The 24,863-nt window shown below is 40.9% G+C and overlaps 1 protein-coding gene across 1 annotated transcript in view; it reads left to right on the forward strand.

The window, feature by feature from the left end:
* PTAR1 (protein prenyltransferase alpha subunit repeat containing 1) overlaps positions 1–24,863 on the forward strand; it is a 58,529-nt gene that overhangs the window by 29,781 nt on the left and 3,885 nt on the right. Inside the window, exons 4-6 of the mRNA XM_073634604.1 lie at positions 1,987–2,091; positions 12,218–12,431; positions 23,962–24,233. Coding sequence (XP_073490705.1) covers positions 1,987–2,091; positions 12,218–12,431; positions 23,962–24,233 — 591 coding nt within the window. The remainder of the gene's footprint in view (positions 1–1,986; positions 2,092–12,217; positions 12,432–23,961; positions 24,234–24,863) is intronic.

Consider the following 24,863-nt stretch of genomic DNA (forward strand, 5'->3'; position numbering starts at 1 on the left):
CACTGGGTATGCATGAAAGAGCCTGCCTCTGGGAAACCAGTGAGTGAAGGTGTTGGGGTTAGTGTGGGCTAACCTGGTAGGAACCATGTAGCACTGAAGCAGTGTTTTTTGTAGTTGCTTTCCACTCCTGTAGCATTACAGGAGCAAGGTATTTGTGGGAGCCCAATGTTTGAGGTCAAGGGGTAATTGGAGGTCTTGTTCCCACCTACTAACATAGCTCAAAGGTGTTGTCGATTGTTTAGAGGTCAAATTTCCATAAAGTGAGGAGATCAGCCCAACTGAGTGTCTTACATTTAGACTCAAAAGGTGTTGGAATTATGGGGCTTGCTCCAAGGTGCACAGTCGACATGACATTGTGCTTGACCTGCAGATATTGAAATAATTTGGTTGGGGGTAAACAGTAGGATCTTTGGAGATCGGCAAAGGGTCTGAATCATCTAGGGATTACATTTGATATATAATTAGATTATATATATATTGGCCATTATAAATTAAGAGATTGGAAACGTTTGTGACATATATTTTGAAAGGCCTATTACCAATGTCCTCATCGTATTTGAGTGGCTTAGCGTTGTTTCCACATCCTATGCACAAAAACATAGGAACTTTTGTGCAGAAAAATGGCAGCAGGTGCTCCGGACCGATGAGTCAAAATGTGAAATATTTGGTTGTAGCAGGAGGCAGTTTGTTCTCTAAGAGCTGGAGAGCGGTACAATAATCAGTGTCTGCAAGCAACAGTGAAGGATGGTGGAGGTTCCTTGCAAGTTTGGGGCTGCATTTCTGCAAATTGAGTTGGCGTTTTGGTCAGGATCAATGGTGTCCTCGGTACTAAGAAATGCAGGCAGATATTTTCTATCATGCCATACAATCAGGGAGGTGTGTGATTGGCCCCAAATATATTCTGCAGCAGGACAATGACCCCAAACATACAACCAATGTCATTAGAAACTATCTTCAGCATAAAGAGGAGCAAGGAGTCCTGGAAGTGTTGGTTTGGCCCCCACAGAGCCCTGATCTCAACATCGTCGAGTCTGTCTGGGAATACATGAAGAGACCGAAGGATTTGAGGCAGCCAACATCCAAAAGGTCTGTGGTTAGTTCTCCAAGGTATTTGGAGCAACTTACCTGAAGTGTTCCTTTTAAAAACTGTGTGCAAGGGTACCTAGAAGAATTGATGCCGTTTTGAAGCCAAAGCGTTGTCACACCAAATATTGATTTTGATTTCTATTCTGTTCATTTACTTTCCATTTTGCTAGTTTAACAGTTCTCTTTCTGAAAGCATTCTTACGTTACAGTATTTTTCAGACCTGTCTAAAACTTTTGCACAGTTCTGATATATAGATAGATATATTATCTATCTGTATATACATTTCACTGTTGAACTGGCTGCAGCCTACTGACCACTTTAATGTCTTGGCTTGTGTCTGCAGTAGGAACAGCATATGGAAAATAAGGGATCCTGTTTGTGCCAGCCACTGAGTCCTTTTGCAAGGAAAGTAAATGTTTAGCACAAAAAGGGTTGCTGTTTCTCTAAAATTCTTATGGGTTTTTATAGAACAGTTTATCTACAAATTGCGCTTAGTAACTGATCAAATTTCCTTTCAATGTGAGCTGCAGAGCTAATGAAGCAGCACAGTTAGAAAGAACTGGCTGACTGACAACAGGATAATAATGTGTACTGGCAGATTACTCCCATGTGAATATATTTGATTCTATTGGAAATATGTGAAAAGATGCCGCAAATGCTGCTGATATGGCAGCTAGTCATTACTTCCTATTTTTCATGCAGCGTCTTTATTTTTAGGACATGCTAATTGTCAGTCCTTGGTTTGCTAATGATGCCTTTTTTTTAATCGTTTCTATAATAAAAAGTCTTAATAACGTGGTTCTAAAAGCTAGTTTTCCTGTTTTTCATGATCTATAATAAAAGTCTTGGCAGTGTGAGTACGCTTTTTACTCAAATGAGTTTTGCCTCTCTCTCAACAGGAAAGAACTGATCCAGTCTGGAGTCTTAAACCCTGTCAAAGATTTGCAGTTGGGAAAACTGGCGTTGACTAAGTTTCCTAAAAGTCCAGAAACATGGATTCACAGGTCTATATTTTAAATTATTGAATCAAAAATACATATATTAAAAAGGACCTTTACTGAGAGCATAACCTCCAGTTATTCAGATATCCTTTTTGTTTTAAATTAGGAAATTGTCAACTCTAACAGTAATGGGACAGTGGGATGACTGTGGCAGAATGCTTATGTGACCACTACTGGAGTATTGATCTCGTAGTCTCTGATGAAATAGGACAGAGTTGCTGGCTAGGATCACGTGAGCAATAATCACATGTTTACTTCTAAAGGTGGCCTGCAGTCCTGATTTAAATGACTAAAAAAAAAAAATAGCTGTTTCTTATTAATTGCCAGAGTAGCTAAGCATTGTTACTTCAGTATAGGTCTTCTTTTTAAGCATTAGGTTATACCCTGTATTTTAGATAACCTACACTATATTTATTTAATAAGTTGAATAGGCTGTAAAACATGGCACTTCTTTTTACTAATGCTGGCGGTGTATTGTTGAGCAATAGGCATATTATTCCTATGTGTCCTTAAATTGTGATAACAGTGTTTGGATCTCTGTTAGCACAGTAGCTTCTGGAACAGACTGGGCAAACAACAAACGAAGACGTAATTCATACTGATGTGCACAGTTTTATTACTCTAAACCAGAGGTCTCCAAACATTCTAAACAAAGAGCCAGTTTACTTTAGCAGTCAGACTTTAGAGGGGGGCCAGAATGTGGCCAATGGAAATAGACATTGTCCTGGAATCGGTGTGAGTAAACAGTACATCTTTTGGCATTAGGGGGAGGAATAGTGCCCCATCTTTGGTGTCAGTTGGGAGAATAGAGCCCCATCTTGGTGGTGCTAAGTATTCAGACCCTTTGCTATGACACTGATATGTTTAAGACAGACGCTGTCCATTTCTTCTGATCATCCTTGAGATGGTTCTACACCTTCATTTGAGTCCAGCTGTGTTTGATTATACTGATTGGACTTGATTTGAAAAGCAACACACCTGTCTATATAAGACCTTACAGCTCACAGTGCATGTCAGAGCAAATGAGAATCATGAGGTCAAAGGAACTGCCTGAAGAGCTCAGAGACAGAATTGTGGCAAGGCACAGATCTAGCCAAGGTTACAAAAAAATTTCTGCTGCACTTAAGGTTCCTAAGAGCGCAGTGGCCTCCATAATCCTTAAATGGAAGATGTTTGGGATGATCAGGACCCTTCCTAGAGCTGGTCATCTGGCCAAACTGAGCTATCGGGGAAGAAGAGCCTTGGTGAGAGAGGTAAAGAAGAACCCAAGATCACTGTGGCTGAGCTCCAGAGATGCAGTTGGGAGATGGGAGAAAGTTGTAGAAAGTCAACCATCACTGCAGCCCTCCACCAGTCGGGGCTTTATGGCAGAGTGGCCCGACGGAAGCATCTCCTCAGTGCAAGACACATGAAAGCCCGCATGGAGTTTGCTAAAAAACACCTGAAGGACTCCAAGATGGTGATAAATAAGATTCTCTGGTCTGATGAGACCAAGATAGAACTTTTTGGCCTTAATTCTAAGCGGTATGTGTGGAGAAAACCAGGCACTGCTCATCACCTGTCCAATACAGTCCCAACAGTGAAGCAGGGTGGTGGCAGCATCATGCTGTGAGGGTGTTTTTCAGCTGCAGGGACAGGACGACGGGTTGCAATCGAGGGAAAGATGAATGCGGCCAAGTACAGGGATATCTTGGACGAAAACCTTCTCCAGAGCGCTCCGGACCTCAAACTGGGCCGAAGGTTTGCCTTCCAACAAGACAGTGACCCTAAGCACACAGCTAAAATAACGAAGGAGTGGCTTCACAACAACTCCGTGACTGTTCTTGAATGGCCCAGCCAGAGCCCTGACTTAAACCCAATTGAGCATCTCTGGAAAGACCTAAAAATGGCTGTCCACCAACGTTTACCATCCAACCTGACAGAACTGGAGAGGATCTGCAAGGAGGAATGGCAGAGGATCCCCAAATCCAGGTGTGAAAAACTTGTTGCATCTTTCCCAAAAAGACTCATGGCTGTATTAGATCAAAAGGGTGCTTCTACTAAATACTGAGCAAAGGGTCTGAATACTTAGGACCATGTGATATTTCAGTTTTTCTTTTTTAATAAATCTGCAAAAATGTCAACAATTCTGTGTTTTTCTGTCAATATGGGGTGCTGTGTATACATTAATGAGGAAAAAAATGAACTTAAAAGATTTTAGCAAATGGCTGCAACATCACAAAGAGTGAAAAATTTAAGGGGGTCTGAATACTTTTCGTCCCCACTGTATAGTGCCCCATCAATAGTGTCAGAGGGAGAAATAGTGCTCCATCATTGGTGTCAGTGGGAGGAATAGTGCTCCATCATTGGTGTCAGTGGGAGGAATAGTGTCCCATCATTGGTGTCAGTGGGGGAGGAATAGTGCCCCATCATTGGTGTCAGTGGGGGAGGAATAGTGCCCCATCATTGGTGTCAGTGGGGGAGGAATAGTGCCCCATCATTGGTGTCAGTGGGGGAGGAATAGTGCCTCATCATTGGTGTCAGTGGGGGAGGAATAGTGCCCCATCATTGGTGTCAGTGGGGGAGGAATAGTGCCCCATCATTGGTGTCAGTGGGGGAGGAATAGTGCCCCATCATTGGTGTCAGTGGGGGAGGAATAGTGCCCCATCATTGGTGTCAGTGGGGGAGGAATAGTGCCCCATCATTGGTGTCAGTGGGGGAGGAATAGTGCCCCATCATTGGTGTCAGTGGGGGAGGAATAGTGCCCCATCATTGGTGTCAGTGGGGGAGGAATAGTGCCCCATCATTGGTGTCAGTGGGGGAGGAATAGTGCCCCATCATTGGTGTCAGTGGGGGAGGAATAGTGCCCCATCATTGGTGTCAGTGGGGGAGGAATAGTGCCCCATCATTGGTGTCAGTGGGGGAGGAATAGTGCCCCATCATTGGTGTCAGTGGGGGAGGAATAGTGCCCCATCATTGGTGTCAGTGGGGGAGGAATAGTGCCCCATCATTGGTGTCAGTGGGGGAGGAATAGTGCCCCATCATTGGTGTCATTTGGAGGACTAGTGCCCCATTGTTGTTGTCAGTAACAGGGATTATGTCCCTTTAATGAAAGATCTAGTATCTTGCATCAGTGGAAGGAAAAGTGCCCCAAGGGCTGAAGGCAAGCAAAGGGCCGTAGTTTGGAGACCACTGCTCTAAACCATCATTGAGCCCCTTAGCACTTTTTAAGTATCAAGCACAAAGTTAGGTACCGTCACAGGGGCTACTGTGTGCTAAAGTAGCGATTCAGTTTTTAACTGGCATGTATCTTGTACCTCGGCGTGCCTTACAAAAAAGTAAAAAGACATATTGGTCATAATGGTTTAGTTATAACAAATAATATCAGCAAGGGCAGCCAGTGGAAATTACAGGGCTAAACAACAATGTATATGGCAAATACAATATGCAGCATAAATGTGAATTGAGCAAATGATCATTGGTAAGCCCCAGTTCACACTATGAATCACATGGGAATGCGCAACGCACTGTACAATTCGTGTGCGATTTGAGCATTGTACCGATGGTAGTGCATGCACTAATTTTGTACCATGTGATCTGGGGCAGGCAAAGGCACTGCATTTGGAGTGTCAATAACTTCACTTTGACACACGCTGCGGAGCGCAACTGCAGTGCATTTCAAATGTGGTGCGGGAAGCGCGTCTGGATTGTGGGTTTCCTGTACCGCATTCTAGTGTGAACCTACTCTAACAGAACTCTGTAAAAGTTTATTTTTACAATTTAGCTTGGAGCCTGAAATATCTTGGCTGAGGGTCAGGGAAAAAAGAGAAGAAGGTAACAGACCTTTTGAATAACCAGAAAATATATATTGTTCTATGAGTCAAGATGCTTAACTCAGTGAATCTGTTGACTCTGTTTTTTGAAAGGTTTAGTTCAATGCAGTTTTCGCACAATGATCACACCACTTTGACACTTGTATACACAATTCCTAAATATGTTGTACAAGTGTGAGTCATTTATTTAGGCTGTATTTAGTTATATGTGGTAAGCTACTGTTATGAAGTGCAATATATAGCTCAACACATTTGATTTTATGATGATTGCTTCTGTTGCAGTAGACTGCATTTGGCTTCTTACCAAACTGTACTAAACGGAAATTGTTAAAGTGGAATGATGACCAAAATAAAATAAATAAAAATCTCTATGATGGATAGTATTAAAGTGACTTGGTGTGAGTATAGTAACCTTTTCCAGCAAAGCTCCTGCAATGACATGGACCGCAACAGGAGGAACTGTTAAAAGCTGTAAGGAAACCCAGAGGATCAACCCTAGAAGTGTCAGTTTCCCACGGTACTTTGGAGATTATTTCTCATAAGCGGAGAGGCCTTGGGCAGTGTGTGGCCTATAATAGAGGTAAATATGTAGTAGAGGTGTACCGAAAAGGAATTTTGATGCCAAAATGGAAAATGCAGGATGCACTTGGCCGAAAACTTTATTGTTGTTATAACATTATTGGCACCTTTAGCGCAAGAAAGGCTCAAGAAAAATGTATCCCTTACCATTCTGGTATGTCTTCACACTGGTCTGTTGCACTGTTAAAAATCTTGCTTGCTGCATTTTTGGTCAGTTAAAAAAACAGCACCAAAAATGCACCTCCCTGATTAAATGCATTGATAATCCATCAATAACGCACCCGTGTTATGTTTTTGATGCACTTTTTGAGTCACATGACCTATGAAATTCAAACCATAAGCACAGTAAAATTGTGGCAAGATCGCATGCGTTTTCAGTGCCATTATGGGCTCCTCTTTCTCTTATCGGCAAAATGGCGCTAACACCATTTTCGGCCAATATGTTTTGACCGCTGAAATTTCGGTGTATCTCTAGTATGAATCCTTTTCTTTTACAGGGTATGTAATATTGGCTTTTATACGACAACATGGCTTATGTTTGGTATGGTTTTTTTTTTTTGTAATCTTTGTTTCATAGTTGATACATAAGCCAGATAACGTCACATCTGCTTGTATGCACAAAACCTGCAGCTTCCTAAATATATTAACTTGTCTTATTCTGTAGGTCAGACCTTTATTGATGCACATATTTTAACGCTAAGTCTGCCTTAAAAAAAAAATAAAAAAAAAAAAAAAAGAAAAAAGGAAAAAAAAAAAAGCCCTAGAGCTTTCACACTGGAGCGTTGCACTGGCAGGAGGGGAAAAAAACTCCTGCAAACAGCATCTTTGGAGCGATGAAGAAGCGGTGTATACACCGCTCCTTCACCGCTCCTGCCCATTGAAATCAATGGGGCAGCGCGGCTATACCTCCGGCATAGCCCCTTTTTCGGCCGCTAGCGAGGGTTAAAACTGCCCCGCTAGTGGCCGAATACCGCCGCTAAAACGACGGTAAAGCGCCGCTAAAATTAGCGGCGTTTTACCGCCGACGCCCCCACCGCCCCAGTGTGAAAGGGGCCTAATTCTGTCACACTGTACAGACTCTTAGTTAGAACGCTGAATTAAGTATCTATGGACTACAAGTGCTGTAATCGCCACACATGTGTTCCATTGAGAACTTCAAGTCCATCTGCCATTTTGGCAGACAGAACTTGCAGTTTATTCATTCATAGATCTCTGTCATTTCAAATCTGACAGCTGCTGCGGGGCGGTCCATTTGGAAGCATGTTGCAAGTTGCACCCTAAATATTGGTATAATATGCAACAGGGTCCTAAAGGTGGAATTAGCCTTTTGCCACGTACACACGATCGGGATTTTGGTCGGAAAAAGATATGATGACTTTTCCGACGGGATTCGCTCAGGCTTGCCTTGCATACACACGGTCACACAAAAGTTCTCTGAACTTTCGGCCGTCAAGATCGCGGTGACGTACAACACTACAACGAACCAAGAAAATGAAGTTCAGTGCTTCTGAGCATGCGTCAAATTGTTTCCGAGCATGCTTAGGAATTTTGCGCGTCGGAATTGCTACAGATGATCGCATTTTTGGATAGGAACTTTTTCCGACCGAAAAATTGAGAACATGCTCTCAATCTTTTGCTGGCTGGAATTCGGCCTGCAAAAGTCTGATGGAGCATACACACGGTCGCATTTTCCGACCAAAAGCTCTCATCGGTCTTTTGCTGGCCAAATTTTCGATCGTGTGTACGCGGCATTTGACTTGAAATCCAGGCTTTTAGGGGCTCCTTTATCTAGTTGCATCCTGAAATAATTTCTCCTGGGAGATATGTTTAATAGCCTCCTGTCAAAGTCTTTGTGAGCTCATTTCAATTTCGGTGGGCCATGGTTGGATTAGCTGCTTCCCTGTGAGAGAACTTTCCATTTGATTTCCTAGGGAGATGTTATCTCCAGGATACCTGCAGCAGTCTGTATGCTAGGCATTATCTAGTTTTCTCTCTCCTCTTTTTTTTTTTTTTTTTTTTTTTCCCCACAGAAGTGAAGTTGATACTATTCCAAGTTTCTAAGCACTGTAGGAAATAATTTATATGTTCGAAGTAAACTGAGATTTTATTGACCAGTGTAGCGGAAGTGAATGAATTAACTTTTCAAGGTTTCCTAGGGAGTATTCACTGCAGAGAGGTCATTTATCAGGCCCAGTGTATTGCCGATATATTGTATAGTAGTGTGCTATGTGATGATGTTAGGATTTTACTATGATTTAAATGTGCACAACTAGATCTTTATGGTCAGTAAATCTACCTTTACCCATTATATTCCAAACTGACTCTATTTTTATTTATTTTTTTGCGAAACTAAATAAAATTACGTATTTAACATAGAAAAATATTCGTTTATTTAATATGTCCTCCTTTAACTGCAAAAATTAGATTTTTAGAGGAAGAGTTAATTCCCTTTTTGCCTCTATTGGGCTTCCTCTCTTCTGAGCGTGTCTAATTATCGTCTGATCTAACCCATCTCCCTCTACCCCTTGAAATAATATTTTATGTAATTATTGGGGGATGTGTAAAGGGGGGATTATACAGAGTGACCACTCTTGAGTCTGCTAGCGCTGCTGACAACACATCCAAGATGGCCGTGCCTAAAGCTAAACTCTGGAGAAAACAAGAAAAAAAAAACCTTGCATTGGGACTACCCCATACTGCAAGGGGGCAAAGGGTGTTGGTAAAATAGACCTGCCTAATATGTTCTTCCTACAGACTCCCTCTATGCTATAAGTCCAGATGCTGTAGCCTCTTCTCCAAGGCATTTCAGCAGTTGCAGGCACTCTGGCCACCTAAAGTTAAATGCAGGGCCAATAAGCCCTGGGTTGTAAGTGAGGATTCCAAAGGAACTGCCCATAAGCCAGGGGTTAAGACATAACTGAACATCAGCCCTTAAGCAAGCTATAGATGATATGATTTTCTTTCCTACAAAAGAAAATTGCTCAATTTCATCAGTGTTGGTGGGGAAATCCCTCCTGCAGAGCTTTTGTGTTCTCCCGGTGGGGGGGTGTGGAGAGCCGTCCCTGCTGGGAGAACAGTGATTACTGCTATGGACTATATAACCGCTGGCAATAATCACTTCCTAAAATTCTGACAGGCTGGTTGTACCCAAGTCAGGTACAATTAGCCTGCCCATACATGGTTTGAATCTCGGCCAGTCACTACTGAACCAGCCAAGATTCAAACAGTCTATTATTGGCTTTACCTGCAGTCTTGCACAGTTTTACAGGCTCCTTTTGCTGTACTTAAATTGCTTACTAGAACTTCACTGCACACCGTGACCTTCTCAGAATGCGCATTAGAAGCTGCAGCAGGTCAGATAAAGCTTGCCTCATCTCCTGGTTGGGAGACATCCAGCATCATCAGTTGGAGGCACAGCATTAGGTGTGGGTGTTACCTAGGCAGTCTGCATGCAAATGCAGTCTAATTGAAACATCCACTGATCAAGAAATTTTGATATTTGTTTACTCCTCCTAAGAGCCAGACCATTGCTTGCATCAGAGCTGAGGGCTCTTAAGTGGAGTAGTGAAGCAGGGTGCTGTGAAGTTATGGGTTACAGCACTCTGCAGACCCAGTAATGACAACATAGGGAAGCATTCTGCAGACCCAGTAATGACAACATAGGGAAGCATTCTGCAGACCCAGTAATGACATCACTGGGGCTAAAAAGGTATGTTTAATGAAAGCAGGTTTTATTTAAACATTTTCTGTAAGCTTAAATACTGCGTATGTTAAGTCTTGGAAGGATGCATAAATATGCAAGCAACACTAGATGGAACTAGTAAGTAGCATTTTACCAAAGTTTAACATGTTTATTGAATAAATCCAACCCCAATTGCTGCCTTTCATCTGGATATGTGTGTGTGTTTTTTTGCTCTTTGTTTAGATATGCCCATTAACAAAATGCAGCCTTCCAGAAATAAGTGCATTTATTTTGAAGATCATAGTTACACATACGTCAACTCAAGGCAGATGTACCAGAATATATTAGAAGCCTGAACAAGGTGCCATATTGCAGCTACCTGCATTTAACCACAATGCATTCCCACTGGAAGAGACCGTATACCAGGGATATGGAATTAACGGACCTCCAGCTGTTGCAGAACTACAAATCCCATGAGGCATAGCAAGATTCTGACAGCCACAAGCATGATACCTAGAGGCAGAGGCATTATGGGACTTGTAGTTTTGCAACAGCTGGAGGTCCGCTAATTGCAGATCCCTGCTGTATACCTTCTATTCCTGTTCTGGTGGCAGCTTAAGGTTTTATATTTTATCTCTCTTTCAAAAGACTACGTAATATTTATATGGAATATTTTATATTTACCTCCATTGCAAAAAAAATAATATTTTAAACTGTGCATCCTTCTTGATTATAATAATGTGTGCAAAGCCAATATACATTATCTGTGCTGTAAGGGTGAACAGAGAGTCCTAGAGCCAGCTAAAATCCCAACTTGATCAAACATTTTTGAAAATAAAATGGTCCCCCAGCAGATGGTCTAATAAAAAATAAAGAAGCTCAGGACGCAATACTTAACCTTCAATCTGGAGTTGCCCCCGCAGTAACTTTTTGCCACAAAATGTCCTGGGCATTATTCAGTCTTAAAGACTAGGGAGATCCTGTTCATGAACAGCATCATGGACCTGCCTCCTAAAAGGGGGTGCTACCACAACACTCTATGCTCAGTTTAATGATGTAGAGAGTAGTGCTGATATTCTCATATCAACATTGTTCTCTTCATCATTGAGCACAACCCATCCCTGGAGAACAAGGAGTAAAGAAGAAGCTGGCAATGCACCTCACATAACCTACCTCTGTGCTTCTTAAAAAGAACTCTAAAAACAAAATAAAAATGCATGGTTGATGGTTCTCAATAGGAAGGGGTGATCAAGGGCAGGTGGCTAAGCCTGGAGTTGGCATTTTTATGACACGCTACCTCGCCCAAACTCTATAATTGTCAAGAGTGATCAGTTTGGTCCTCCCGAGTTTTTTGACTATATGGTATATAGGTGGTGCGTTTTTCATGCTCATAGGCAAATTTTTGTGAATGAAATATGTGAGAATTTTATGTAATTGTCTTGATTTTAAATTTGTAATAAAAATATAATTTTTTTACAAGATTGTGTTATGCCTAAAAAGTCCATCATCCAAAAACCATAATTTCCTAATAATTTAATTATCGGGACGTGGCAAATTTTATCCAAGTGTCGTATCCATAGTACCACTCTGTGGAGATACGAATTCCTAATCATACTGAACCTGGAAAAGGCAGCTAGATTCAGATGACGTTGGGGCGGTAGATGGCGGCACAGGACTTAACGTGCAGTGGCGGTTTACAGTGGGACAACGCTGGATTTGCTGGGTAGGTGAGTATATGAATTCAAGATATCTCAGCAAACCAGATAAGAAGGCGTTAAATGCAAAATGAACCCCTGGTGGGTCAAGTTGCTCTTTTAAGAAAAATAAGTTCATATGCAGATATATGTATTAAGGTTATTTGAAGATGGAAAAATAACTTTGTTAAACACTATATGATTTTTCTTATTTATATAGTTAGGGTTTCTTATTTATATTTTATTTATTATTGCAGGTACTAATATAGCACCATCTATTTACGCAGCACTTTACATATAAATATATATTGTACATTCACATTTAGTTAAATGTTTCTTTTTTATTTCTAATGTGGTTACAGGAGGTGGATTTTACAACGACTTCTCCAGGAGCACATTTTTCCCTCAGTAACATCTAAAGAGGGAGCCTCTCATACTCTTACAGAGCAGGTTCAGGGAATTGTACAAGAAGAGATGAATGTCTGCGGGGAAGCTGCTGGAAGGTATCCAAGTAACTACAATTCCTGGTCCCATCGTATCTGGGTTCTACAGCACCTGGGAAAGCTAAATATTAAGGTATGGGCAGATAATGCAAACACAAAATATGAACAGTATTTAATGATGAAATCTTAAAAAAGACACCGCAAATAAATCATACACATACTTAGCGGTAATGTTGGCCGCAACTTTATCCATGGATTTGTAACATTTTTATTGATCTGCGAACTATGTACTATCATATGGCTTGAAGGCTAAAAAAGAGCATATCTGCAATTTTGTGAATTAAACTGATCATCATAGCGCCACGTTTCTTATCTTATGGGTACACTTACATCTGATCTGAGGCATGATTTTAATTTAGTTGCTATGCACAACACTATTAAGTTCACATGCCTTTCATATCACACAGTTATAATTGTTTTTAGATGTAGATCTGTGTTAAAGTGCAACCCCATCTTTCAAAAAAAATGTGATATTTACAGAAGAGTCTGTGAGTTATTTGTGTTTTCATTGTATTGCATTTACACTTATTTAGATGTGAAGGCTGCATTCATTTTCCTTTTTAGGCTTCGTTCCCCTTTTTCACCTAGTGATCTGTCCAGTAACACACCTTCTGTATTAAGAGTGCCTATACTCTGGATGAAGGAGCACCTTGGACAGCTAATTGCTAGCCATTGCTAATCTGGGGGAAGGGTGAGTTAGATGTACTTGCATATTTAAAGTGGTTAAGCCACTTTCACATATTCATACCATCCCCTCTGTGTTCTAATCCTGTGTGCCACTGCGTGATTGATTTAGAAAAAAAAAAGCCTGCTATACCTCATTTCAGAGCTCTTCTCAGTGATCGGCTAGCTTTCTTCTCTCCCCGTCTGATAGATACAGCGGGTGGGGCTGAGATTCCCCGCTGACATCACTCAGGAGAGGAGAGAGAGGCAGCCGATCATGTGATCGCTGAGAAGAGCTCTGAAATTAGGTATAGCAGACTTTTTTTTATAAATCTCGTACACACGGGCACACAGGATTAGAACACAGAGGGGATGATATGAAGATGTGAAAGTTATTTGAGCAACAGGAGTTGAGGGGCAGGCATTGTCACAAGCTGACAGGCAGAGAGGGGAAGGGGAGAGAGCACAGATGAGACAGATGGCAGGCTGCGGATGACGGAGGCGCGTACTTATGACTATGGTGTCAGAGCTCAGCAGCCTGGATATATTGGAGTCGGCGTACGGGGAGGGGGGGGGGGGGGGGGCGAGGGTATAGCCAGGCAGGATCAACCAGGTATTACAGTTGTTACGGGGGGACAAATGATACAGCACAAGAACTGTTCTGTATAAAATGCTTTAAAGGAACAGGATCTTTTAATTTTTTTTTTTTTTGGGTTAACAAACGCTTTAAGCGTTTTACATGAGTCGTTATTATTTGTGTTCAACCAATGGATTGAATGAACAAAAATGACTCTTTCCCCCATCTACGCATTCAAGGTGGATGGGGGATTCCTGTGCACTGAGCCTTTGTATTCTGACAGTTGGGACACTGATCAGTTGTGCCAGCTATAGCCAGCAGCGCTGATCATGCGGACATTTTCCACCAGGCTGGTTGTACAGAAGTCGATCAGTAGACAGGCTTTAGATACACTAACAAATTGAGTCCAGACTTCAGCTCACACTGCAGCAACAGTTTTTTGCCTTTTGGGATAAATGTTTTACAAAAATAAAAGGTGATCGTGGTAAATGGCTTGTCTCAACACTCCTAACTGACGCATTTGTAGGACAGCTTGTTCTGTTGGAAAACAGACTTACTGGTCAGATCACCAGGTGAAAATAAAAGAAAGAAAGTTTCCTTTTTTAGGTTGAACACAGCCACCACATCGAAGAATTTGCAAGCAGCAATATAATGTTTGCTATTGGGATTGATACCACTTTAAATACACCCCATGGAAATTGTTGACTTTTTCAACATACTTGAACAGGCAAACTGACTAAAACCCAATTTTGTTGTAATCTTTGAGAATTAAGGAAAGGGGGTTTGCAAGACTTTAAATGAGATTTGTAAAAACATAATCTCCATCCCTATTAATTGAGAAAAGAGACAGGGTTTTGGAACTTTAAATGAGGAGTGCATGAAAGGACCCAAGGATAAGACAATGTAATACGGATGTGTTTTATTAGTATAAAACACCCAGCAGAGCATGCGTTTTAAGATACATACATAATAGTAGGCATACATAATAGTAAACATATACAAAGCATGATGCAAGAAATCATAAAACATAGTGAAACGACCACTTAATCACATTGCTAAAAAAATCCTCTCACGAGTGGAAACATTAAAACCAAGGTAGGTCCTACAGTTAAGTCATGTTGCATCTGTGTATTCCCTACGCGTTTCATGGTGTGCTTGCCAATCTTCACGGGCAGATGTATAGTAGAGTAAAATCTGCAGAAGGACATAATGTGATGTATTAATTTGGGCATATCATCCAACAAATGGGGGACATTATTATGGAGATGAAAATGATCCATCTCCAAACAACTTGCTCATTGGCAGCATGCAGGAGTGTACGTGCGAGTTGAAACACATGGCCACAGGATAGTCTGCAGACCGGGAGCTGAAGTGGGGCCAGTGGGAAACGGCGACCATGGACACATTTCGAAGTGAGTAGGTGTCCAACTGACAGGTGGAAAACACAGGGGCTCCAATGTCCCCCATTTGTTGGATGATATGCCCAAATTGATACATCACATTATGTCCTTCTGCAGATTTTACTCTACTATGCATCCGCCCCTGAAGATTGGCAAGCACGCCATGAAACGCGTAGGGCATACACAGATGCAACATGACTTAACTGTAGGACCTACCTTGGTTTTAATGTTTCCACTCGTGAGAGGATTTTTTAGCAATGTGATTAAGTGGTTGTTTCACTGTGTTTTATGGTTTCTTGCATCATGCTTTGTATATGTTTACTATTATGTATGCCTACTATTATGTAGGGCTGCAACTAACGATTATTTTCATAATTGATTAGTTGGTCGATTATTGTTTCGATTAATTGATTAATCGGTTAATAACCTTAAAAAAAAAAGTGTGGTGTATAATTTAGTTGATATGTGAAGTTTTTAAAAATAAGCAATTTGTTCTTAAATATCTCTATGCAGTGGTAAATATAAACAACCAACTATATGGTTAGGGAGCAAAATATTGAATCCACTCTGAGAATAACAGACAGAAGAGATATACTGTATATACACTATTAGAGGAGATATACTGTATACACTATTAGAAGAGAAATACAGTTTTTTGGCCAATTTGTTGTTGGGCAGATTAAAAAATACAAATTGCTGCAAAAACGCATTACATGCTTTTCTGCAGCTTCTCCATTGAAGTATATTGAACCAAAAAAGCACTGTTTTGCGTTTAAAAAAAAAAAAGTCCTTGACCCTTTCCAAATACGCAGCGGCTGAAAAAAAGCATAAATGTGAACGTGTCCCATAGAAAACCATGTTAAATGAACTATGGTGTGTTTCTGCAAAAAACACAAAGATGTGAACCAGCTCTAAGACGTTTAGTAACATAATGGGGTTTAAAAAAAAACTAAAATGAGCCCTTTATTGTACAAAAAAAGCAAATAATCGCTACTGTAAGGGGTCCATTTTTTTACTGTAGAACTGTGAAAGTAACATTTACAGTAGCGATTATTTGCTCTTTTTGTACTATAAAGGGCTAATTTTATTATTTTTAACCCCATTATGTTACTGGCCGATTAATCGATTACGAAAATAGTAATCGATTAACTTCATAATCGATTAGTTGTTTCAGCCCTACTATTATGTATGTATCTTTAAAAGCATGCTCTACTGGGTGTTTTATACTAATAAACACATCCGTATTATATTGTCTTATCCTTGGGTCCTTTCATGCACTCCTCATTTAAAGTCCCAAAACCCCGTCTCTTTTCTCTTTGAGAATTAATAACTTCACGTTAAAGAAGCTAGAGAGGCCATGGATGGCTTGTTTTAAAGCTATTTTACTGCCTAATAGGCAGTAAGTTTCATGTCCATAGTCTGGGCACACATGCACTTTTAAGTATACTGCTGATTAGTTTGATTTACTGTAGTTCAAATGTTATTTGCAAAAACTAAATATTAGGTTAAGTTTTGCGCTAAGGTAATTTGCACAGCTGCTGCATATAGTTGTAGCAATAGGTTTTCCTTGCTGAGGGTAATAGACCCGTTTCCAATGGATAGTGTTAAACTGAGCTGACAAATCATTTTTTTTTCTCTTTGTACTAGTGCTTTGCAGTTCTAAGGAAATGCTGGCTCACTTCTCCTTGCCCTGGGGAATAGAAATTGTCTCCAATAAACCATTTCTTCTCATACTGGTGAAACCTCTCGGGATCTTTGAAGGTTCACTATCTAACAGATAAAATAGATTAGCAATATTCTATAGCAAAAAGAGGAAAAAATGTTTGTTGCGTAGAGATGAAAGCGGTGTGAATTGTTTCAGTTTCCCTCCCTTTGGGAAACGTGTCTAGGATCAGAGACATGGCAGATTTTATTCTGAAAATCCCTCTGGAGCTTCACAGTGGCACAGGATTGTTTCAGATATTTTTGATGTACTGTCATATCATGATGTTGAGATTTATTTATTTATTTTTGTAAACGTATTGTTTGTAACCCCAAGTACCTGTTTTTCATTCTGTTATGCCCCGTACACACAGTCGGATTTTCCGACGGAAAATGTGTGATAGGACCTTGTTGTCGGAAATTCCGACCGTGTGTATTCTCCATCACACATTTTACATAGGAATTTCCGACACACAAAGTTTGAGAGCTTGCTATAAAATTTTCCGACAACAAAATCCGTTGTCGGAAATTCCGATCGTGTGTACACAAATCCGACGCACAAAGTGCCACGCATGCTCAGAATAAATAAAGAGATGAAAGCTATTGGCCACTGCCCCGTTTATAGTACCGACGTATGAGTTTTACGTCGCAGCGTTTAGAACGATCAGATTTTCTGACAACTTTGTGTGACTGTGTGTATGCAAGACAAATTTGAGCCAACATCCGTCGGAAAAAATCCATGGATTTTGTTGTCGGAATGTCCGAACAAAGTCCGACCGTGTGTACAGGGCATTACTGCAAGACACTTTCCAACAGGTCCTAAGAAATGCATAGCATTCCTGGTAGCCCAGGATTGCACTCTATGCATAGGCTGGTGAACCTTAGATGTATTTCCTTCAATTTTAAAGAAATGCTGGCCAGCCCATCAAGAACAGTATACAGACTTCTGCATATTCTTTTTGGATGTTTGGCCTTTTTGACTTTTTACTTTTGACAGTTTCAGATATCATGCAAATGCCAGTTTTTATGAGTCCCCATTTTTTCTACTGCAGATGACAATGTTTGAGAGCATTGAAGTGACAAGTTACTAAAGTGCTGATAGGGATAGAGTGATCTAAATTATGTGAGATAAAATATTAAAAGATGCCCAAATAATATAGCTGCAATTAAATATGTGACCTACTACACAAATAGAATCAGTAAAATTAAAATAGTAATTGCGCTGATATAAACCTAATAATATTGCACCGTGTACCATCAAAAATAGATATCATAAATTGGTGAGCTGAAATAAATATATACAGTGAAATATATAATGATAAAAAATTCTCCAGTGAAAAATTGCTGAATTAATTCACACAAATAAATAATCCACTTAGTGCACACCAGAAAGAATTCCGAACAATAGATTTGCGGGACTAGATAATCAAGCCTGAATGAGTGACAGATGCTTCTTTTAAACCATTCCACTGCTGCTTGTTAGAGATGAAATTCCCAGCTTCCAGCAGACTTTCAAGACATATAAAACAAAAAGGAAAACAAGACCATTGCGCAGGTAACGTGATAAAGTGATCCCTATATGGTTAGGGTAAAGCTCACTCACATTTCCCCGTAAATATGATCGCATGTAAAATGATCAGCTGCATACAGCGTGACGCTGGAGACTCCTCATCCACCACCAGTGCACACACACAATGCTGGAAACGTCACAGGCTCCTCCTCCACTGTATATATTTATTTCAGCTCACCAATTTATGATATCTATTTTTGATGGTACACGGTGCAATATTATTAGGTTAATATCAGTGCAATTACTATTTTAATTTTAATGTTTGAGAGCAGCCAACTGAGGGACTTGCAAAGCACCTGTTTCTCAAACCACAGATTCTAAAGACAGCCATAGGCGGTTCGAATCTTGGCCGGTTCAGCAGGGATAATCCGAGGTTGGAACCATGTATAGGCAGGCTGCTGGACCCAAGTTGATCGATCATTCAACTTGGGTACAACCAGCTTGTCAGGTTTTTTGTGCTATTATTGCCAGCAACCATAGCCACTACTAATAATCACTGTGTTCTCCTGACCAGGACGGCTTTCCCTGCTGAGAGAGTACTATCACTCCAAACAAGAGATTCCCCTATTAACATTGACTCTGTTGATGGTGTAATCGAGCAATTTTCTTTCCTGTGGTTGCAGGAAAGAAAATCGCACCATCTATGGCCAGCGGAACTTCACTCTCCCAATCAACATTGACTATTTTTAATTCTTATGCTGCTGAAATTAATAGTTATTAAGATCAGAAAGTACCTTATATCATATTTACGTAATAATTTACTTCTTGTTTGAAGAAATGTATTAATTTTTTTAGTTACTTCCTGGTTTCCAGGCCTAGGCAAATGATGTCATACATCCCAGGAGCCTGTGGGGGGGGGGTTGTTTCTCAGCTGAGCACGCCCTCCTGCCTGTATGCCTGATCTAAGGGCAGATGAATTCCAGGAGGTAAATACTACATGAATGAGATGGACACTACCATAAACACTGGGGGGTGTTTTGCAAAGTGATTTCTCAGCAAAATAAACATGGAGACATGAATTCATTATATACAAAGTGTTGTACATAGCTTCCTGAAACCATCACAGCACCCTACCTCAGTATTCCCCCCCCCCCCAATCAATGGACTGGGTCTTGGGAGGAGTTTTGCAAATTATTGAAATGCCTTAATGGGTGTATATCCATCTGGAGGAGTGGTAGTTCTTAGGCGGACTGTATTTGTATGCAGACTGCACTAGGTATAGTTCACATTAGATGCTGAGCCTTCATAATTGACAGAACTGAAATCCAATGAATGAAAGAGGTGAGTCAGGGACAGTGAAACGGAGGAGGAAAGGGCTAGGTGATGCTGTATATCCTCCAGCTAGAAAATTCATAAGGCTCTATCTGGCTTGCTGCAACAAATTGCAATGCAAATTGTGAGAAGCTCACAGTGTGTAGTGAAGTCAAGAGTAAGCATTTTCAGTACAGGAGGAGCCTGTACAGCTGTGCAAGACTGCAGGTTAAAATTTCAGCTTTAACCACTTTAGCTTTCACACCTGTATATATCTTTTAGACTAGAGAAGTTTTTACATTTCTGCTATTGGCCTGTTTGTTTGGCGACAACTTTGTCACTATGTAAGATAAAGTAATATATAAAAACGTTTTTCTTGGTCGTACAGTACAAGACAGGGGTACATTAGTCTTTACCATCACATTCATCTTTCTTTAGGTGATTGGACAATGGAAAACAAGAAAAGGCTGCAGGGACATCCTGCTATATAACCAACTCTCAGCTAGGCTCCTTCGGTTGACTCTTGTGCAGCCCTAGAACTCACTCTGCCTGTGCGGCCTAGCTCTCATTTGGGATACTGTGGCTTCATCGTTCTTGCATCACTTTCTGACTGGCAACAGCTCCTGGCTCTCCTCCATCAGCACAGCACTATCACAGCTCTACCTGGATTTACAGCAGCTTACAAGTTCTTGATACTAAGACCTTTTCCTGTCCCTCCACAGCAGGGGAGATTGTGCGTACCCCTCTAGGGACTACTTTTCACAAACCATGACAGATCACAAGTGCGAGCAAAAGAGGTCAGATGGACTTGCAGGTCAGGCTCAGAACTTGGATCCACTGGGGTTGGTAGTTTATCCAATCAGTTCCCTTGTAGCCCTTATTCTGATAGTTTCCCCTAATCTGATTGCTTGCTATTCTACTGGCCTGTCTGCCACCAAAGCTCCCTCTTTCCTGTCCAATGAAAAATTTTCTGCCTAAATATCAGATCTCAGTGGCAGAATTTCTGGCCCTTTTGAGGCCATGGATAGCAGAAGTCACAAAAGTGTTTGGTTTAACTCCCCTCATGAGTCTGTTTTTTACTTTGCCCTTGAGCTAGGCACATTAACTGAGGAGAAGGTGGTGGTTGAAAAGGATGATCCCTCTCCTGTTGAATCGGGTCAGGATGACAAGTCTGTGGTGGAGATTTCATCCAAGCTCAAATAAAAACTTCAAGTTTTTATTTTTTTTATTGAAAGTCTACTGTAGTTGCAGACTTAAAAATCAGATGTTTACCAGTCCATGAATTCCTGCACTGTTGCCCGCAGCCAATTCTTTTCACTGCTGCAGGTTCCAGGTGCTGTCGTCTTGGATTTTGGAATCAGATGTGACTTCTTTATAAATCACAGCTGGCTCCCGACTGAGCAGGCGTGAGAAAAACTGGTCCTGCAGCCTCCCGGGAAGAGTGATGCATTTTAGGAGGCTGCGGGCGGGGAGTGGGTTGCAGGCTGAGCAATGGGATTGAGGAAGTAGGAGCTAGTACAGACAAAAAAAAAAAGATACTCTTCCCATTGACCATGTACGTTCCTGCTTAGCGTTAGAGTAGCCTGAGTCTGCTCACCCCAAGGCATCCATCATAGGGTCCCATAAATTGCCTAAACCAGCTAGGCCTTTCCCAGTCCACTTGCTAGTAGGGCATGTTCTAAATGGGGATTTGGCCCATCTGGGAATATTTGTATTCCTCCAGAACACTTTGTTGAGAAGAATCCCCTTATTTCTTTTCTAAATAAGACTTATACGGCCCCCATGGAGGATAAACATGTTCTTAAGGACCCAGTAAACAAGGTTAGAGGCACTCTTTAAATGCCTTTCTTAGATAACTTACGGTTGCCTCTGTGGCAGGCTTCCAGAGCATTCCTATTTGGACTAAACACGTAGTCAGGGATTCTAGCTCCATCCTAACGGATACCTCTGTTCATAGTCAATTAGATCTTTTACCTATGGCCTTTACAGTACTACATGAATGGCTTGGTAGACACACATTTTGAGATCTCCAGAATGAGTCTTCTGTCCATCAATAGTGGCAGGGTCCTTTGACTTAAATGCTGGTCAGTAGAGCTCTCCTTTGCAAAAAGTGACTTGAGCAGTTACCCTTTGAAACAGTTTGATACCTTCTTGGGGATAAGTACATAAAGGAGAACACAGAAGGTAAGAATATGCACCTCCACCAGTAGTTTTTCTACTCCTAAGGTTAGGAAAGCTTCCTATCATCCCTCTTAGTCTTCCAATTCCAAATCCAAGGCAGGGATGTACTTTTGTAAGAAGACAAGGCCCTTCAAACAAGACAAGGCTGGTCCCAAGGGTTATTTCCAGTGGTGGGGCACCCACACTTATCAGAGTGGGGGCACATCTTTTGGCCTTCTAGTCCCAAAATATCTGACACCTGGATACAGAGTGTCATTTCCAGATGCTATAAACTGAAGTTTTGGATTCTGTCTCCTCCTTGTTTTATGCTTTCAAACTTGCCTCTCTCCACATTACAGCATGCAAATCTTCTGACTGTAGTCCAGCAGCCTTTATCTTAAGGGGTCATTACCCCTGTACCAGCATAAGAACAGTTTTAGGGTTTCTACTCAACTTTTTTGGGGAGAGTCTAGCCCATTCTGGATCTAAAGGCTCTCAACTCCCAAGACTCTTAGGTTCTGCATAAAACCTTTCAGTATGTTCATTGCCTCCCTCTTTCCTGTGAATTTTCTTACCTCAATAGACATCTGGTATGCTTGCTTGCACATTCCCTTCTTTTTACCTCATCAGCAATATTGTTTTTTTGTAGTGGTCGATCGTTATTGCTAATTTGTTGCCCTTCACTTTTGGTCTTTCCATGGCCCCCCAGGTTGTCACCAAGGTGCCTGCCCAGGTTTTGGCTCTGCTCTGTGCTAAGGGGATTCATGTTGTGGGTTACTTGGATGAATAGGGGATTCATGTTGTGGGTCATCAGTGGACCCATCTCACAGATTGGAGTATCTCAACCTGATGTTTCACAGCCCTTTCAAGAATCTTCGTGCCTCAGGACAAATGTCTGTCCCTCCATTTCATGCCAAAGCTCTTTGAGCCCAGGGTCATGAGTCTAGGGTCATGAGTCTACATGAGTCTGGGGTCTAATGGTGGCCTCCTTTTGTGGCTGTGTCGTACACCCAGTTTCACTCGAGACCATTGCAGCTCAACATTCTGGCAGGCTGGGACATAGGGAATCAGTCTGGGAAGCCATTTCCTCCAGAGACATAGAAGGTTGTCCCAACAGATGCCAGCCTGTCAGTCTGTGATGAAGGACACGAGCTTTGGAGGAAGCCTGTGTTTCCTTCAACACTACTGTGAGAGGGATGATGTGAAGGGGAGTGGAAGACACTGGTTTGGGGTCGGGGGGTCACAGGGCACTATGTTGTGTTTTTATTGGATGCTTGATAGTGTTTTGTTTTTTTTTTTTGTTTTTTGTTTTTTTTTTTTTTTGATAAAGGGCTGATGAGGGCCAGAATGAATATGCAAGTAGCTTTTTCCTCACAGAGTTCTTATTTCAGAAACACACGCAGCATCTTCAAGGAAGGAAAAAACCACGGCCTCCCAAAAATACACAATCCCTTCATTTATAAAATGACACCTGAAAATCAGAAGAACACTGATCAAGCTCTTGCAAGAGCAATACATACCTCTGGATCAGCATTGTCAATAATTGAAAAGGGGGGCGGTTACCTGTTCTCGTGTATAGTTGAAATTTTCAGTGCTTGTTTCATTTGTAATAAAAAATGAAATTTTAAAACAAGTTTTGTTTATTTACTAAATAAACTGTACTTTTATATATACTGCATTTCACATTCCTAGTGTAACAAGATGACTTTCATTTTGTAAAACTACAAAATACAATTTTTTTTTATCTTTTTCCATTGTGTCCATTTTGTTTTTTGGAAATGCCACCCCAACACAGTACAGTAAGACTGGATAAACTTCAAGCCGATCACATTCACTTGCATATCTACAGTTAATATAACTATGTATACTTCTATGCTTCTAGGGAAAGAATGTTTTTTTAACATATACTGAACTTTACACACCAATGTTGGACTTGTGAGATATATTAGACAATATTTTTCTAAAAGTAATAACTTTTTATTTTAATCTGTTTGTTAAATGAAAGATAATTTATACCTAGTTAAAAAATGCAAAGGATTCAAAAGATGCAGCTTATTTACTGAAAATAAATGTGGTTTACAATGTAGTCTTTTGTTGTCTGCAATTTCAAGATCTAGAATAATGTCAGTGTGTGTTTTGCATCCTCCTAATTGTTCTCAGCATGTGCCTGAATTAGACAACTATTCTGATATTCTTTTTGCAATGGAATCCTATATTTATCTCCCATAATGATGTGTTTTTAATAAGATAAACAATAATTGCATTTTATGTTTCTTTTCAGCTTCTCATAGATGAGTTGTCTTCCACCAAACAATGGGTCTCCACACACGTTTCCGACCACAGTGGATTCCATTATCGTCAGTTCTTGCTCAAATGTTTACTAGCTAAAGCACAAACAGACTCTGATAATTCAGCTGTGTCAGTGAGTCCCTGTCTTCCCAGAGAAGAAGAGGGCCCACGACTTGATGTTCCCATTTTGATAGAAGAAGAGATGGAGTTGAGCAGAGATCTAATTGAATCCTATCCAGGGCATGAAGCACTTTGGTGCCACAGGTGAGTTATTGATTTTGTTTTTTTGTATTTGTACTTGTGTATAGAGGCAAAAGGTAAAGTGTTTGTAAAGGCAGAAGGTTTTTTTTATCTTAATGCATTAAGATAAAAAACCTTCTGAGTGCAGCAGCCCTCCTAATACTTACCTGAGCCCCATCTAGATCCAGCGATGTTGCAGCAGTGTCTCAGCTGCCTAGGACTGCCCTCCTTTCTGGCTGAGACAGCGGTGCCGTGCTTTCGGCTCCTGCTGCTGTCAATCAAAGTCAGTCAGCCAATGAGAAGAGAAAGAGGGCGGGGCCGGGCCGCAGCTCTCTGTCTGAATGGACACACGGACCTGTGACTTGGCTCAGGTGCCCCCATAGCAAGCTATGCTTGGTAAAACTGTGCAGTTGAGATGTGTTTTTACCAATGCCCCCCAAATCTGACACTTCTCACATACATGTAAAAATCTTTTTTGCTAGAAACTTACTTGGAACCCCCAAACATTCTATATATTTTTGGGGAGGCCCTATAGAATAAAATGATGGGTGTTGTAATTTTTTATGTCACACGATATTTGCACAGTGGTTTTTTAAACGCGAGTTTTTCGGGAAAAAATACACTTTGATGTAACTACCCAATATAATACCCAAT

Source organism: Aquarana catesbeiana, linkage group LG01, assembly GCF_042186555.1.
Source record: "Aquarana catesbeiana isolate 2022-GZ linkage group LG01, ASM4218655v1, whole genome shotgun sequence".
Lineage (NCBI taxonomy): Eukaryota > Metazoa > Chordata > Amphibia > Anura > Ranidae > Aquarana > Aquarana catesbeiana.